This window comes from Pyrus communis, chromosome 15, assembly GCF_041283825.1.
Source record: "Pyrus communis isolate YQ-2024b chromosome 15, ASM4128382v1, whole genome shotgun sequence".
Taxonomy (NCBI): domain Eukaryota; kingdom Viridiplantae; phylum Streptophyta; class Magnoliopsida; order Rosales; family Rosaceae; genus Pyrus; species Pyrus communis.
The window spans coordinates 832,887-851,318 of NC_142579.1; the positions used below are offsets into that span (position 1 = coordinate 832,887).

Sequence of the window (18,432 nt, forward strand, 5' to 3'; positions counted from 1 at the left end):
GTGTCGGAGGTTAAAAAAACACACCCTATAATACTTGTATTAGATGATGATTCACCGGGATTAGTCTTAGTCAACAAGCTTTGACTCAGATCTCCAGGGGTAGGCTTGGCTTCCTTGGTACTAGGTGCGGCTGAGGCAATGGATGCATGGCTCCCACTTGCTCTTTTATCAGCTCCCTTATTTGCACGTAACTTTTTCTTGCCATACCGCCTTAAGATCGACATAGTACACACCAATAGGATGCTCTTCCTAACGAAGTCGAAATGACTTTACCTTTAACTCATAAATCTGAGAAATATCATAACCATCATAATATGTCCAAGCAACTTCTTACCATACTTCTTTAGCGGTACAAAGATGGAGGAAAAACCCCATGATGGTAGGATCCATGGAATTAATCAACCATCATTTCACAATTGCAGTCCCAGTTTCTCATGTTTCATATTCAGCTCTTTCTTCCTTGAGTTCCTTGATACTCGCTGTCACGAACCTTTTCTTACCATGTTCAGTAATATGCATCTCCAATACTTTGGACCAAAGAGGATAATTTGATCCATTGAGTTTTATGGTATTTGGTACGTTTGAAGCATCATTATGTATAACTACATGGCTCATAAAGGAATTGTTGGTGGTTGAACCACCCTCCAACTTCAGCCATGAGTTTTCTTCGACACTAGCCATTGCGACAACACACATAAGCAGCAATAAATACCACATCAATCTCGGCTCCCTGCATGGATGCATCGAAGAACAAAAAAAATGTAGATTTTTTTTTTTTTTAGCACGACAGCAGCAGCATGGTGGGATTTTCTTCTAGGGTTACTACTCAGCTAGGACGCCAAATAGAAATATACGACTTAATTTTCATGTATTTCATAATTTTGAACATAAGTACATACAATCCTTGTTCCATAAGGAAACAATAAAGGACAGAAATATATCCTTCCTAAAACATGACCCTAATATTTACACAATATTTCATTCATTTTCTCCTAAATATTGACTCACGCCAATAATTCAAACCATGTTGGTGTTGAATAACATGTCAACAACACTTTTTGGTGCTTGTTTGGCTTACACCCACCAAGAAAAATTATTTGTTTTGGTTCGACCTGTAATCATATATGAAATAGCATCCCACCAAGAAAAAGTATTTATTTTGGTTCGACCCGTAATCATATATGAAATAATGGATGGTATAAATTTAGCAACTGTTTTCCCCCATGATCCATTGCGAGAAAGGGATAATCTAGAACTTAGGGTTATAAATTATATACTTTATGAAAATGGTAAACCAATTATGGGAATTTCTGGCACAAGTATTCAATTAGTTCGGACCTATTTACTACCAAGATAAAAAAAATTCTTCTCCTCTTCCTTTATTGAAGTACGTGCAAATGGTCTGATTCAAGATTTCCTAAAGAATCAACTTAGTGAAATTCCATACTTCGTATATCTGAAAAAGGAATGATCCGTTAGGTTTGGGATATGCAAATGATATTTTAACGAGCTAGAAGGATTTGAGTTAAGTCACACTATGATAGTTTTTATTTTTTATTTTTTTTTAATACAATGATATATTACACTAAGGGGAGGGGGAGTTCGGCTAAGCCACACAATGGACAACTTAATTTGGTATCAAATTTGCCATCCACGAGATTCAACCCTAAGACCTCTCACTTACAAGTGAAGAAGAATAACACCAAACTGTAGTACTAAGTGGCTAAGTCACACTATGAGTTAGACATAATAATGTGGTATCATACTTATTATATACAAGAATCAAACCTTAGAAATCTTGAGTGAAAAAAATATCATTAAGCTATAATACCATTGTTGTAAAATTGAGGATATGTGTACAGTGGAACATAAAGTAAATAAGACACAATATTTATGAGGTTTGGTAAGTGTGCCTACGTTCTCAGGACAATAGTAGTACTTTCTTTCATTATCTGAAATAAAAGGAGTACAAAATAACTCTCCTTATTTTCTCTATTCTCTCTAACCTAGCTCACTGGTATTTTCTCATGCATAGCTTTTTTTTCTTTTCTCTCTTCCTTTCTTCTTTTCTTTCCTTTCCTCCGTATCTTTCTCTCTTATATTGTTTTCATACATTGCATATGCTCTTTATATAGAACACTTACCATGTAAAAGTCCACAATCCCAAATGTTGAATGTTGAAATTCTATACACCAAAATAGTAAATAACAAAACTTTCTTTGACTTCCATTCTTCAATTTCACATGTTTGTTCATGTGTGTGAAGTCAAGACTTTTAGGTTTGGCTTTCCTTGTCAAATATTGTAATTGAAACTCATACATGCTCAATATAGCTTTAGGATATACTCTGTTTATGGGCTTCTGTTGTTGGAGTAAATGTTCAACATGTGGCAAATTTCACCTTAAAAGGTTTGTTCATGCATGTGCATTTCATATCTATATTTGTGTTGCATTTTGTCTAGTTTGATTGTCTAGTCAGTTTTGTGCGCTCACTTCCAGCTCTCTAGGCACACAAATTAAGACAGGCTACATGGGCCGACTGACACCTTTCTGCTGGTGGTCAATTTCAGGCCATTGATCTGCTTAGATTTCTTTTGCAGCTGATAATTGTCCTTGGGACAAATTGGCTGATGGAAAATCAAATTTCCTTGGGTAGATTTATTCCCTAGGGTTTCAGTTTGTTTTTTAAGGGTTTAGAATTTATTTTAAAGTGAGAGAGTTGCCTTAAAGGCTTTAAGCTTGCCTCTTCTCTATTTATGAAACCCTAACTGCCAAACCTTCTTCATGCATTAAACACCAATCATTAGGAAGTAGGTTTGCATTGTTTTCATGGTCTTACATTAAGTTTCAAATCCTTATATAGACCTGTTTTAGGATTCACATCAGTTTCCTCCTTCAAATATAGACCTGTTTCAAATATTTGACTGGAGAAACTAACTGGTCATTGAATTCAGATTTTACAGAACCATCATTTTCATATCATTTGCATTAGTTGTGTTGGTTCTCAATGCCACAAGGTGATAAGCTTAGGAGGAGCTGCCAGTTCGTGAAGATCGTGGGAGTCCATCTCGTGTAAGGTAAGGTTGCATAAAGGTAAAGCTGCTCCATAGATAGGGTTCTAGGAATTGAGCTTTGTGTGGATCTTTATATGAATCTTTGTTTACACTAGTGGATTGGACTCACTAGTGAGTCCTTGGTTTTTTAACCTAGAGGTGGATTTTTCCAGCCAAAAACTCCTTGTGTTGTTTATTGTTATTCTTGCTAACATATCTTGTTATTTTGCATGTTACACATTGACTTTAGGTTTGCAAAGAGATATGTGCTGTTAACTAAGTTTAGTTGTACACTGAACTAGACCTTTGTTAACTAGAGTTAAGTTGGTAAAACAGGTATAGTTGTTTATTCTCTATTTTGGTAAACTAAAAAATTTGATCTTAGTTGATTGGTGATGCTGACTAGTCAGTTAAGCATAAATTTTAAATTGCAAGATATTCCGAATGGTACCAATTTCAATTGATATCAGGGCGTTGTTTTAGATATACATATAGTAATTTTTGGGAGTGACTGATATTGGGTGGAATCTCACCATGGATCGTGAACATGTTGCTGCCTTTTGCAATTTTCCTCCATACTTTGATGGAACTAATTATGCTGCATGGAGTGAAAAATTTCAAATCTTTTTGGAAGCTCAAGACTTAGTTGCAGTTAACTATCTTACCTTAGAATGGAGGGCATCGTCAAGAAATGTTAATGGTGAATCAGTGATTAAGCCCAAGGATGAATGGGTTCAAGGAGAAATTTCTTCTGCCATGGCAAATAGGAAAGCAAGAAATGCTATTGTTTCTGCCATTTCGTCTAATCAGTTTGCTCATGTTCATTATTGTTTAACTTCCAAACAAGCTTGAGACATGCTCATAATACTTCATGAAGGTGACAAACAAGTAAGAGTTCTAAAGTTCCAGATGACCCTTTCAAAATTTGAGGATTTGACATTGCTCGAGTATGAGACTTTCTCGGATTTCTATGAGAAAGTTGAAATGTTAACAAATGAAGCCTTGGGGTTAGGGAAGCCTATTGATGAAACAACAGTTGTTCAAAAGATCTTGAGATGCTTGCCCAAGAGATTTCAAGTAAAGAAGGCTACCATTGAAGAGTTTCAGGACTTAAATGAGATCAAGCTTGGAAAATTGGTGGGGAAACTCATCACCTACGAAATGGAGCTTGACATAGATGAAAGTGACTCCAAGAAGAGAAAAGAAGTGGCCCTTCAAGGTGTTAAGAGCTGTGAGGTTGTTGGTGATGTGTGTAGACAAGCCTTAGAAGATGAGCTTGCCTTATTCGACAAACAATTTAGAAGAATTCTAAAAAACAAAGGAAAAGATTCTAAATGGGTTGGTGAGTCATCCAACAGTTGGGAGAAACAATATGCTGGAGTGAAGCACAAAGGTCGCTAGAAAAGTTGACAAAGGTTTGTCGAAGGTACCTAGTCCCTGTTTTGCATGTGAGGGAAGTGGGCACCATGCTGCTAAATGTGCTAGCACCAAATTCCTTAGACAAAAGCGTGAAAAAGCAATGATGGCTATCTGGAGTGATAATGATGATCAAGAGTCTGTCTTGTCTTACAAGTCATCAAAAGATGAAGAAAATATTGTTGCTTTTGTTGCTCCAATACAAGAAGTGTCTCCAAGTGATGATGATATTGTACTAAATGACAGTGAGGAGATGACTTATGATGAATTATGCATTAAGTAAGATACTCTCTTTGATGAGATCTATACTACAAAAGTGGAGAAGATGGAGCTGACTAAGAAGATTGTTAAGTTGCAAAAGGAAAACAAGTCTCTTCGTCTAGTCAGATTTGAATTGGATGAAAAAATTGGTTATCTTAAGATCCGTGTCAGGGAACTAAATAGGAAGGAGTCTAATTTCAATGATAAAGATGAGAAAGATGATGATAATTTCTGGTCTTGAAGTTCAAGTTCAAAGCTTGATGGTAGCTCATGAAAACTTGATGAATCAAATTCATGTGTTGAAGACAAATAATGTGTTGTATCATGAGGCTAACCAGACCAACTAATTGAATTGAATGAGGCAAATGATAAAGTTATTCGTCTTACCATTAGGGCTGAAAAAATTGACAAGATGCTCAGTGTTGAGAAACCACATGGTGACAAACGTGGTCTTGGATATGTAGAAGGTGCTTAAGCTCAATGACCACAAAATCAAAGTTTGTGAAAGAATCTATTCCTATAATATCTAAAGTCAATTCAAGTTCAAAAACTAGATTTATTGCCACATGTCATCACTGTGGTGAATTGGACCACATTCGATTGAAGTGCAATAAACTCTACTCTGTGAAGAATGATACATTGAAGAATCAAGTAGACCAACTAGTCACTGAAGTGAACAGAATTGCACAACTTGTGCAGTCATCCAGTTTGGGAAGTATGAAGCCTTGGTCCAAATGGACTCAGAAAGTCTCCAATCGATGTTTGGTTGTCCTCAACGCACTATCTACCACCAAACCAAATGTGTGGTATCTCGATAGTGGGTGTTCTCGTCACATGTTTGGGGGACAAGGATGCCTTCCTATCTATTTCACCTTTCAATGGTGGAGGTATTGGTGTTGTTTTTGGTAGTGGAGATAAGTCCCAAATCACTACAAAGGGGTTTGTAAATATTTCTGGTCTACCAATATTTCTGGTCTACCTCAGCTTAAGAATGTTAGTTGTGTGGAAGGTTTGAAATCAAGTCTCTTTTAGCATTAGCCAACTATGTGATGAAGTGGCAGATGAAGTTTGCTTCTCCAAGAAAGGCTGTTGAATTATGGATGAATCATGGAAAGAATATTATGGTTATTCTAAGATTTGGTGTCAGTTGTTACATTCTTGATGCTTCAATGGTTGGTGATTCCTCAAAGTGCAACAATGCAATTGATGATGCTATTGTGTTGTGGCATAGAAGACTTGGGCATGTTAACTTCAAAGATTTTCATAAGTTGTCTATTCGTGAAGTTGTAAGGGGTTTACCTCATCTTTCAGTGTCAGTGTCTAATTCCTATGTTTGTGGACCTTGTTAGTTGAGAAAGCAGACCAAAGTAGCTCACAAAAGGTTAAATGATATTGCAACCTCCAAGACTCTATAATTGGTGCATATGGACTTTGTTGACCTAATCTAGACACTATCTATTGGAGGGAAAAAGTATAGTCTTGTAATCGTGGATGACTTCTCTAGGTATACTTGGGTGTGTTTCTTGAGGAAAAATTAGATACTTTTCAAAGTTCTTCACCGTGTATTAAGTAATGATGAATGAATCTCTATCCAGTCGTCCCTCTCTTGTTAGAATTAGAACTGATCATGATACTGAATTTGAGAATACTCCATTTGATGAATTTTGTTCTACTCATAGCATCAAACATGAATTTTCTGCTCTTATCACTCCTCAACAAAATTGTTGAAAGGAAAAATCGTGTTCTAATTGAGATGACTAGGGTTATGTTGAATAACAAGAATCTAGCAAAGCACTTTTGGGCTAAAGCCTGAAGCTATGGGCATTACATGTTACATCTCAAATCGTGTGTTTCTTAGGCCATGAATTGATGTGACTCTTGATGAATTTTGGAGAGGTAAAAAGCCAATAAAGAAGCACTTTAGAGTTTTTGGTAGTATTTGCTACATTCTGAGAGATCAGAAACATCTAGTCAATTTTACCACAAAGAGTGATGAAAGAATCTTTCTGGGATACTCCAACACAAGCCGAGCTTATAGAGTTTACAATCTTCGAACAAATACCATCATGGAATCCATAAATGTCAAAGTTGATAACTCCATTGTTCATCCTGCTCTTGATGTTGAAAATGATGATTTGTTTTCTCCTCTCTTGAAGGATAACGGTGATGTTTCTGTTGAGTCAGATGAGTTATCAGAAAGTGACATAGAGAGTGAATCTAGTTCTGAGCAAGATTCCCATATCATGTTCAAGGACAAGCCAAAGTGGGCTAGAAGTCATCGAGATGATGAAATAGTGGGTCCTGTTGACAAGGTTGTTAGAACTCGAAGGCAAATTGCTGATGAAGTTGCCAATATGCTATGTGTCACAAATTGAGCCTAAATATATTAAAGATGTTTTAGCTGATGAGGAATGAATTTTGGCCATGCAAGAAGAGCAGAATCAATTTGAAAGGAATAAAGTCTGGTTACTTGTTGATCGTTCATTGAGTACTAATGTCATTGACACCAAATGGATTTACAAGAACAAGTCTAATGAGTCAGGAAATGTGATAAAAAAATAAGGGCAGACTTATTGCTTAAGGATACTCTCAACTGAAGGTGTTGATTTTGATGAAACATTCGCTTCTGTTGCTCATCTTGAATATGTCAAACTTTTTTGTGCTATTGCATGCCATTTAAAGTTCAAACTATTTCAAATGGATGTCAAAATCGTATTCCTTAATGGATATCTTAATGAAGAGGTCTATGTGGAATAACCAAAGGGCTTTAAAGATTCTCATAGGCCAAATGAGGTGTACAAATTGAGGAAGGCCTTATGGTCTTAAACAAGCCCCACATGCATGGTATGACAGATTATCTTATCATCTTCTTGGTCATGGTTACACACGTGGCTCAGTTGACAATACACTTTTTGTGAAGCATGTGAAATCTCATGTTGTGATTGCTCAAGTATATGTGGATGATATTGTTGTAAGATCCACCTTTGATTCTCTTGTGAAGCAGTTCATTGATATGATGACCAGTGAGTTTGAAATGAGCCTTGTTGGTGAACTATACTACTTTCTTGAACAAGAAAATGATGACATTTTCGTCTCTCAAGCCAAGTATGCCAAGAATCTGGTGAAGAAATTTGGTCTTGAAGGATCAAGGGTTGCAAGATCACCAATGAGTATGTGTGCCAAAATTCACAAGGACTTGAGTGACAAGGATGTTGACCAAACCTTGTATACAAGCATGATTAGAAGCCTACTCTATTTGACTGCAAGTAGACCGGATATTGCCCTTGCAGTTCGGGTGTGTGCTCGCTTTCAAAGTTGTCATAAGAAGTCTCATTTACTAGCAGTCAAGAGGGTTATTAAGTATGTGACACCACTGATTATGGACTTCAATATACTCATGACACCAACACAATTTTAAAATGTGGGAAGTCAAAATAAATTAATGATTTTGCTTATGTGGAGCCCAGTCAGTGGATTTTATTCAAAGAAAAAACTATGTCAAGTTTGAAGTAAAGAAAAATCATTTTTAAGGGATAAAGTCATATTTTCAGTTATTATTACATAATAATATCCATTGAACATTATACAAGTCTCAAACCTAAATAAGTACGTGCTCGATTGAATCCAGCGGTATAACCCTATAATAATATCGATTATTCTGTCGTCCAACGGGCATGGGATGCTTGCATTTTATTTCCTCGTGGTCGGTCGGTCCACATTTAATACAATACATGCTTGGCAATAACACGACATTTGATGGAGGGCGCCGAATTACCACAATAGACATCATAGTACATGAAAACAAGAGATACAAACTTCATCACAAAGATTCAAAGCCTTTACATTTGATACATAACATGTGTTGAATTGCTTGCTCTTGATACTTTGGTCACCTAAGACTACGAGATATATGCTTCTTTTCGTTTCACGCTGTGTTTCGGCTAAAACTATATTAAGGGTGCTTTTGTTATCCATTTTCTGTCCATTTGTTTATACAAAAACATGGTTCAGCATTGTATAAAGTGTGTTAATGTTGTAGTGAAGCATGTATTACAAAGGCTTCTCTTTTTTCTTTTTTCTTTTTCCTTATGTTTTCCAGATGTTCTAGGTTTTTTTAAGACATTGCAAAACGAACAAGTCGAAGAAGTGCCATAATGTCATTTATGTTAAGACAAGTTTAGAATTGTTGTGTTTAAAAAAAAAAAAAAAAAAAAACTGATTTTTATCGTGCTTTAAGAATAAACTCACTTTCATCAAGTTCATTTTAAAAGAAATTAAAATAAACGTACGAGTCTTCCCCAAACCATGTTAAAGTAGCTACTGTTGATTTGGATTGATGTCCGAGCACAGGAACTGTCTATGAGAATGATTACAAAGTTGTTTTCCATTATAAGGCCACTCAAATTAAAACCACTAAACATGCAAAGAAAGACTCAAAATTAAAAACAAGCAACCGTTGTCCATCAGCCTGAGTTGCTGATCCTACATACATAGGCTTTAACAGCAGAAATGGCTTTTGAAATAGCTTCCGTCTCTCCAGACAAGTCTACTTAATTAAGAGCAACTCCACCGTTGCAAAGGCACCCCTCTTCCCCAGGGCTATTCACTATTTAATCCACTCAATGAACAGTAACTGCCTTTAATGAACAGTAAATGTCTTTTGCATCTCCACCCCTACATTGAATAACCCTGACAATAGGTAATAAAATATTAGTAATTTTTTTATTTATAATTAATATTATATTATTTACTTTGTATAAATTAATATTATATTATTAATTTATCTCTCCCACTCCGATTCCTTGTGGGTTTTTTCCTACTTCCCTCATAACCCTGTCAATCGATCTGCTCCCGGAGAAGAATCAACCGTCACCGCCCCCATGTTTCTATTCGACTGGTTCTACGGCATCCTCGCCTCCCTCGGGTTGTGGCAGAAGGAGGCCAAGATTCTGTTTTTGGGCCTCGACAATGCTGGCAAGACGTCACCGCCCCTATGTTTCTATTCGACTGGTTCTACGGCATCCTCGCCTCCCTCGGGTTGTGGCAGAAGGAGGCCAAGATTCTGTTTTTGGGCCTCGACAATGCTGGCAAGACGACTCGACCATTCTCCACATGCTGAAGGATGAGGTTTGACTCTCTTTCTCTCCCTCCTCAAATCGAATAGTACCCAGACGAGGTTTGACTCTCTTTCTCTCCTTCCTTGAATCGAATAGTACCCAGAAATGTAGAGGAGAAAATGGCTGACGTCGCCCAGACGTCAGCCTTATGTCACGTGGCCTCGGGCTCTCGGGCTGGCAACTCCTACCGGGCCTCTCCCTCGGGTCCACTTGGATTTCATCGGCAGCACACGCCGGACCTCCCCACTCGGGCTCTCTGGCCCTGTTTGAGAGCCAGTCCATCAAGCAAATCACCACGGTGGAACTGCTCTAACCATGTTTGCAAAGCAAAGCACGCACACAAATCGAATGTTTAAAACTACTAATCGACTAACAATTTTTCAATGTACTTGGAATATGACCATGTGACCATTCATATTTCACCCAAATTACAAGATGTTCGTATATGAACTGTGTTTCAGATAAATTAACGGTTGCCTCATCAGTCATATAGGCATTGATGCAGTGCATAAGGGGGGTTTTATTCAACAAGGTTTTAAATATTTTGGTATTTGGCCATTCCATCAATAATTAATTGAAATTCATGTATATTATAATGATTACAAAGTCATATCCCCTCGATCCATTTCAGAATTGTATTATTAATTATTCAACACGCATTGCATACTACGAAACAAGTCCATTTCAGAATTGAGTGATGTTTCAATCAATCATGTGCAATTCTTCAAACAATTAACCCTACGCACACGCTCATTTTTAAGGCCACTCAAATACTTTGGTCGTATTACATCCATTCCACCAAGTATGCTGACGTGGAAGGGTAATTTAGTAACTTCATTATAGCTGGCACTTAGACTGCCATTCTCTATGGTCATATGAAAGAATGTAGATTTTTAGTTTCAAAGTATTTCTATTTCATAGAAGTTCTGAATGTACAAGTCAATATATGTAGACCAAAAAACGTAAATGGTTACAGGCAACCATCTTTACATGAATCAAGAAAAAGAAAAGAAATGATGGCCGGCAAGGAAAAGAGAAAGTTGGTGTGAAATAAGGAAAAGAGAAAGCCTTGAAACAAGGAAGAAAGTTGGTGTGAAACAAGGAAAAGAGAAATGGTGGCCGGCAAGGAAAAGAAAAGGGAAAAAGAAAGGTTGGTTTGGTTCCAACAAAGGAAAGACTTTGAATTTAAAGAGAATCTTTGATCATAGTCATGAAGTACAGGAGAATACTGAAAATAAAAAAAGGAAGTGTCAATTAAGCATCATTCAGCTAGCAGATATATAAGCTCTTTAGTCTTTGAAGAAAAAATTTGAAGACAAATTGCCAAATTGCATTTAAAGTATGTTTATAAGAGACAAAGACATTGACTTGGAGTAAGTTTATTTATTGAGGACTCCAAAGTCATGAAACAGCTGGAAAGACTTTTCCATGGTCTGAACCATGGAGATGTCAATTTCTTGTGGAAAACAGAACATTCTGCAAGTCCTGTATTTGTGTTCTTCTCTCCCACCCCTTTTTATTTGTGCAGGTCGAATTAATTTTGAATAGCTAGTGAAGGGATTGTAAATAAGCCCTAGAAGTAGACTATAATATGTACACAAAATTGTACAGAGGCCATGAGATCTTTATCTTTTCATAAAGTACGTGCTCGATTGAATCCAGCAGCTTAACCGTATAACAATATCGATTATTCTGTCGTCCAACGGGCATGCGATGCTTCTTGCATTCTATTTCATAACAGGACAATCCCTGGCAATAACACAACATTTGATGGAGAGCGCCGAATTACTACAATAGACTTCATCGTGCATCAAAACAAAAGATACAAAACTTTATCACAAGAGATTCAAGGCCTTTACATATGATAACATGTGGTGAATTGCTTGCTCTTGATATTTTGGTCACCTGAGACTATGAGATATATGCTTCTTTTCTGTGTTTTGCGCTGTGTTTCGGTTAAAACTATAATAAGTGTGCTTATTGTAATCTAGTTTCTGTTCGTTTGTTTGTACAATTACATGATTCGTTATAGTGTAACATGTATTTCAAAGACTTCTCCTTTTTTTTTCCTTGTGGTTTCCACATGTTCTAGGATTTTGTATGACATTGTAGAGACGAACAAGTCGAAGATGTGCCTTACTGTCATTTGTATGAGGGCCGGTTTGGGATTATTGTACATTAAAAATAAATAAATAAATAAATAAATAAATAAAAACTGTTTTTGTTGTGCTTTAAGAATAAACTCACTTTCATCATCAAGTTCATTTTTCCTGACCAAAAAAAAAAATTCATCAAAATTCATTTTGTTTCATAAATTTAATTTTATTTCATTAAATTCAACAAGCGTATAAAATGCATGAAAACCGACTTGATCAAGCGTACGTATGAAAAACTCCAAAGTCCTCCCCAAACCATGAGAATGATTACAAAGTTGTTTCCCCTCAATCCCTATAACACGCTTTGCATACTATGAACAAGTCCATTTCAAAATTAAATGATTCTTCAATCAATTAACCCAAACGGCACACGCCCATTAGAAGGCCAATCAAACTTTGAGACTTTGACTAGTAAACGAAGTGAATTGACAAATTAATGGCAAGTCATGAAAAAAACCACTAAACACGCAAAAAAAGACACAAAATTAAAAGCAAGCCAACTGTTGTCCATCAGCCTCAGTTGCTAGTCCTACCTACATAGGCTTTAAGACCATAAATGGCATTTGCAATAGCTTCTGTCCCTCCAGACACGTTTAGTTAATTAACCACCATGTTTGCGAAGCTCGCACACAAATTGAATGTCTAAAACTACTGACCGACCAACAATTTTTTAGTGTACTTGGAATACGACCACATGGTCGTACTATATTCCACCGAAATTATAAGACGTACATATATAAACTGTGTTTCAAATAAATTAATGGTTGCCTCATCAGTCATATCAGCATTGATGCAGTGCATAAGAGGGTTTATTCAACAAGGTTTTTGATATTATGTTGTTTAACCATTCCATCAATAACTAATTGAATTTATGCATATTAGGCTATGGTTTAATGTTTTTGTGGTAATTTGGCATCTTGTAAGTTGTGTTTTAATTAGGTGGCTGGGTGGGGTATTGGTCATTTTTATTAAATATGCTTTAGTGGCTTAGAAAGTTGTATTTATTTTTTAAATTTTAAATTATTATTATTATTTTTTAAAACGACATTATCTATACTAAGAGAATGGATGGATTAGTCTCATAATAGGCTAGCAATAATGTGGTTCAAACTCTCCTTTAGCGAAAACCGAACCTAGACCTCTCAATTACAAGTGAAGATGAATACTACTAGACCGTACTACTAAATAGTGGCTTAGAAAGTTGTATTAAGATTGATGAAAATGTTTTGGCAGACTAGTATATTAGGGCTTAGGAAGTTGTATTGAAAGGTGGCACTTAAGAGTGCCGTTCTCTATGGTCATATGAAAGAAAGACACCGACTTTAAAGAAAACCCTTGATCATAGTCATGAAATACAGGAGAGTACTGAAAATAAAAAAAGAGAGTGTCAATTAGCATCATTCAGCTAGCAGTTCTGCAAGCTCCTAGTCTTTGCAGAAAAAAAAAAAAAAAAAAAATTGAAGACAAATTGCCAAATTGCAATTAACTTTTATATATATATATATATATATATATATAAGAGACAAAGATTTTGACTTCGAGTAGTTAATTTATGGAAGACTTCAAAGTCATAAAAAAAATATATATATATATATTTATTGGAAAAACCTTTCCATGGTCTGAGCTATGAATATGTCAATTTCTGTAGCAAATAAATTTCTTTCCTTTGCCATGGTAGTTTTGTTTAGATTAATCAATGTTATACCAAGATGCATTTATTAGCTCAAATTTATACACCGCTAGAAAGTTAATTTGTAATCCCCCAGTAACGCGCGAACATTACTATCTAATTCATCCAATACAGTAACAGAATGCATAAGTTGGAATTTCATCTTCAAAGATAAGAAACAAAGACTTTGACACATAAAAATAAGTAAATAAAAAACTGCAGACTTTTGCAAAAAGTTCTTTCCCTTTCATTGAAGGCAATTGGCAAACAAGGCCAATACATGTCTATGTCGAGATTTAAAGAGAATCTTTGATCATAGTCATATGAAATACAGGGGAATACTAAAAATAAAAAAGAAAGTGTCAATTGAGCATCATTCAGCTAGCAGGTCATTAAGCTCTTAGACTTTGAAGAAAAAAATTTGAAGACAAATTTCCAAATTGCATTTAATGTGTGTATTATAAAAGACAGAGACATTGACTTGGAGTAAGTTAATTTCTGGAGGACTCCAAAGTCATCAAACAAAACATTAGTTGGAAAGACTTTTCCATGGTCTGAACCATGAAGATGTCAATTTATTGTGGAAAACAGAACATTCTGCAAGTCCTGTATTTTTGTTCTTCTCTCCCACCCTTTTTTCTTTCTGCAGGTCGAATTAATTTGAATAGCTAGTGAATGGCATTATAAATAAACCCTAGAACTAGACTATAATATGTACACAAAATTGAACAGAGGCCATGATATCTTTATCTTTTCACAAAGTATGCTCTCTGGCTTACTGCCTTATCTTATTCATACCTCTTCTTTCATCGCCAAGTCACGTTGCTTTTGCTACTACTGAAGCAAAAGCACTTCTCAAATGGAAAGCCACCTTTCAAAACCAAACCCATCTCCAAAATCTCACCTCTTGGACTTACTCTCCCAATGATAATGGCACCACCAATTCTTCAAGCAATTCCAAAACGCAAGTACCTCCATGCTTCTGGACAGGTATTTCATGCAATGCTGCAGGAAGTGTCATTGCAATAAACCTTACCAATTCCAATATACAAGGTACGCTACATGATTTTTCATTCATGTCCTTCCCCAATCTTGAATACCTCAACCTTGGCGTCAATAATTTCTTTGATACCATTCCACCTCAGATCAGTTCCCTTTCGAAACTCAACAATCTCAATCTCTCTAACAATCGGTTTTTTGGGAGTATTCCACAAGAGATAGGGAACTTGAAGTCTCTTACGGACCTAGATTTGTCTGAGAATCAACTTAGCGGTTCAATCCCAATATCTGTAGGTGATCTCACAAACCTTACCTACCTTCATCTTTGCAAAAATAATATTTCTGGTTCTATTCCTAAAGAGATAGGTAACTTGAAATCTCTTGTGTGTCTCTACTTGTATAAGAATCAGCTCCGTGGTTCAATTCCAACATCCGTAGGTGATCTTGCAAACCTTACCCGGCTCTATCTCTACAAAAATAATCTTTCTGGCTCTATTCCTAAAGAGATAGGTAACTTAAAATCTCTTGCAAAACTTGGTCTGTGTGAAAATCAGCTCAATGGTTCAATCCCAACATCCGTTGGAGATCTCACAAACCTTACCCTGCTCTATCTCTACAAAAATAATCTTTCTGGTTCTATTCCTAAAGAGATAGGTAACTTAAAATCTCTTGCAAAACTTGATCTGAGTGAAAATCAGCTCAATGATTCAATCCCAACATCCGTTGGAGATCTCACAAACCTTACCTTTCTCAATCTCTTTAAAAATAATCTTTCTGGTTCAATTCCTGCTTCAATTGGTAACATGACCAACTTGGAATCTTTATACCTAAATGTGAACCAACTCTTTGGCCCCATCCCACAAGAGATAGAGAACTTAAAGAATTTGACTGCTCTAATATTGCATGATAACCATTTTTCTGGTTATGTACCCCAAAATATTTGCAGCAGTGGACTCCTCAAAAACTTTTCAATATCCAATAACCATTTGACTGGTCAAATCCCCAAAAGCTTGAAAATCTGCACAAGCTTATTCAGAGTTCGTCTTGATGGAAACAAGTTGACAGGAAATATGTCTGAAGACTTTGGGGTCTATCCAAATCTTTATTTTATGGATATAAGCCACAATAACTTCTACGGGGAAATCTTACAAACTTGGGGACAATGCCCGCAATTAGAAACCCTACTAATTGCGGGAAACAACCTTACTGGTAACATACCTCCTGATATTGTCAATGCACAAAAACTTCATGAGCTAGATCTTTCTTCAAATCACTTAGTTGGGGCGATTCCGAAGGGATTCAGGAGAATGACTTCTTTGCTGAAGTTGACGTTGAATGGAAATCAACTTTCAGGCCCTATATCATCGGAATTTGGATCACTAATTAATCTTGAATATCTTGACTTGTCATCAAACAAATTCAACGGGTTAGTTCCTACCAATCTAGGTGCCTTTCTCAGACTGCACCATCTGAATTTAAGCAACAACAACTTTTCTCAAGGAATTCCACCTGAATTGGGGAAGTTAGTTCAGTTGAACGAACTTGATTTAAGTTACAACTCACTTGAAGGTAGTATACCACCAGAAATCACCAATATGGAGAGTTTGGAGATGCTCAATCTTTCCCACAACAATCTTTCGGGTTTCATACCATCAAGTATCGAAGGCATGCTCAGCTTATTGTATGTTGACATATCTTACAATGAATTGGAAGGTCCTCTTCCCAACAACAAAGCGTTTCAAGAAGCTCCCCCACAAGCTGTACAAGGGAACAAAGGATTGTGCGGCAATATTACATCTTTGCAACCCTGTACGCATGGCTCAAGAAAGAACCACAAGTGGGTATTTGTAATCTCATTCACCCTTCTATCAGCAGTTTTCCTTCTTTGTGCTTCCTTTACAATTGTCTTCGTAGTGGAAAGAAAGAAGAAACATCGGGATAAAGGAGAAAAAAATATGCATGAAGAAGTATCGTTTTCAATTTTGAATTTTGATGGAATGTCAATGTATGAGGAAATCATAAGGGCGACCGAAAACTTTGATTCCATATATTGCATCGGGAGCGGAGGACAAGGAAGTGTCTACAAAGCAAACTTGTCATCAACCATCATAGTGGCTGTGAAGAAACTCCATCACTTGTGGGATGGCGAGAAGAACTTGGAGGCAGGATTCTTGAATGAAATAAAAGCAATGACAGAGGTAAGACACCGGAACATTGTGAAGTTTTATGGTTTCTGTTTGCACCACAGACACTCTTTCTTGGTGTGCGAGTTTCTTGAAAGAGGTAGCCTGGCTAAAATTTTGAGCGAAGATGAAAAAGCTAAAGAAGTGGGATGGAGAAAAAGGGTGAATATTGTTAACGGTGTAGCTAATGCCTTAGCATATATGCACCACGACGTTGTGCCACCAATTGTTCACCGGGATATATCAAGCAAGAACATTTTGCTGGATTTTGAATATGAGGCCTTGGTTTCAGACTTTGGCACTGCTAAGTTTCTGAATCGAGACTCAACTAATTGGACTGCTGTTGCAGGCACATGTGGATATATTGCACCAGGTATAATTGTTCTCTGTTCTATATATTCTTTTGTTTTTTTCTTTTAGACCAATGATTCTGACATCTTGCATAAATTTCTTAATTTATTCTAGGATAACTTTGTTCTGAATATTATTCCTTTTCGTCTATAGGCAGGAGTTACATTTTGATTTGGAATTGAACTCTGAGATTGTGTACAAGATAATTTGGTTGTTACTAGTGATCCAGAATCTGCTTGCTTTATATTAAAATTAATTGGTGATCCAAAAAAATTTCTTGTCCATTTTTCTTCATGATGACAAAATGTTCTAAACATTGAAGTCTTATATATTTTATTATACCCATACTAATGATCCCACTGCTATGAGATTATTCTGAGCAGAGCTTGCATATACAATGGAAGTGAATGATAAATGCGATGTTTATAGCTTTGGAGTGGTCGCATTGGAAATAATTATGGGGAGGCATCCCGAAGATATTTTCTCTTCACTCTCAACAATGCCTTATTCATTCTCGTCATCATCATCTGCGTTACTAGCCCATCAAATAACAATTGTGGATGTTCTGGACCAACGCATTTTGCCTCCAACGCATCAAGAAGCAGGGGAAGTTCTCTCTCTTGTGAAGATTGCGTTTTCATGCTTGCATCCCAGTCCGCAATCTCGTCCAACAATGAAACAAGCTTCTCAACTCCTCTCAACACAGAAGCTGCATTTGTCGAAGCCATTACATATGATAACCTACGGTGAATTGCTTACACTTGATCCTTTAACTGCATGAGAATCAGAGAAAGTGGGTATTTCCTATAAATAAGTTCTCCCTACCTTGAGTCTTCCCTTTAGAAGAAAGTTTCTTTGTAGATGTTTCCGTTATTGTAATTTATTTCATGCACTTGTTTGCATGGTTTGAAATTTCAGATACTCTGTACATGTTCTGACAAAGAGTACCCAAATTGCATTGCCAATTTAATTGAACCTGTTGTCATCATATGATGAATGAATCTCAACATCGGATGATTAGAGTTAGCCTGATTGAGCTATGCGCTGCAATTTCGAAGACATGGCGATATGTAAAGTTAAAGCAAGTAAAAAATCTGGAGAAGTATGCTGAAGGAAACAAAGAGAAATATTAGTCAGTACATTAATAAACCCTTTTTCGGTTTTGCAAATGTAGAATAAGACCGATGTGAGTTTTATCCTTTTCTCTGAGATATCACATCAGGGAATT

The 18,432-nt window shown here is 36.4% G+C and overlaps 1 protein-coding gene across 2 annotated transcripts; it reads left to right on the forward strand.

Annotated features, from left to right (window-relative positions):
- Window positions 1–14,306: 14,306 nt before the first annotated feature.
- Window positions 14,307–18,179, forward strand: LOC137726737 (uncharacterized). Of its 2 annotated transcripts, none has more exons than XM_088686938.1 (2): window positions 14,307–17,226; window positions 17,358–17,477. In XM_088686938.1, exons 1-2 carry the CDS (start codon window positions 14,409–14,411, stop codon window positions 17,384–17,386), a joined length of 2,847 nt encoding a protein of 948 aa, XP_088543064.1. In that variant the 5' UTR covers window positions 14,307–14,408; the 3' UTR covers window positions 17,387–17,477. The 2 variants fall into 2 exon arrangements, with proteins under 2 accessions (XP_088543064.1, XP_088543063.1); XM_088686937.1 differs by lacking the exon at window positions 17,358–17,477 and adding an exon at window positions 17,588–18,179 and having other exon boundaries at window positions 14,312–17,226.
- The last annotated feature ends 253 nt before the right edge of the window (window positions 18,180–18,432 follow it).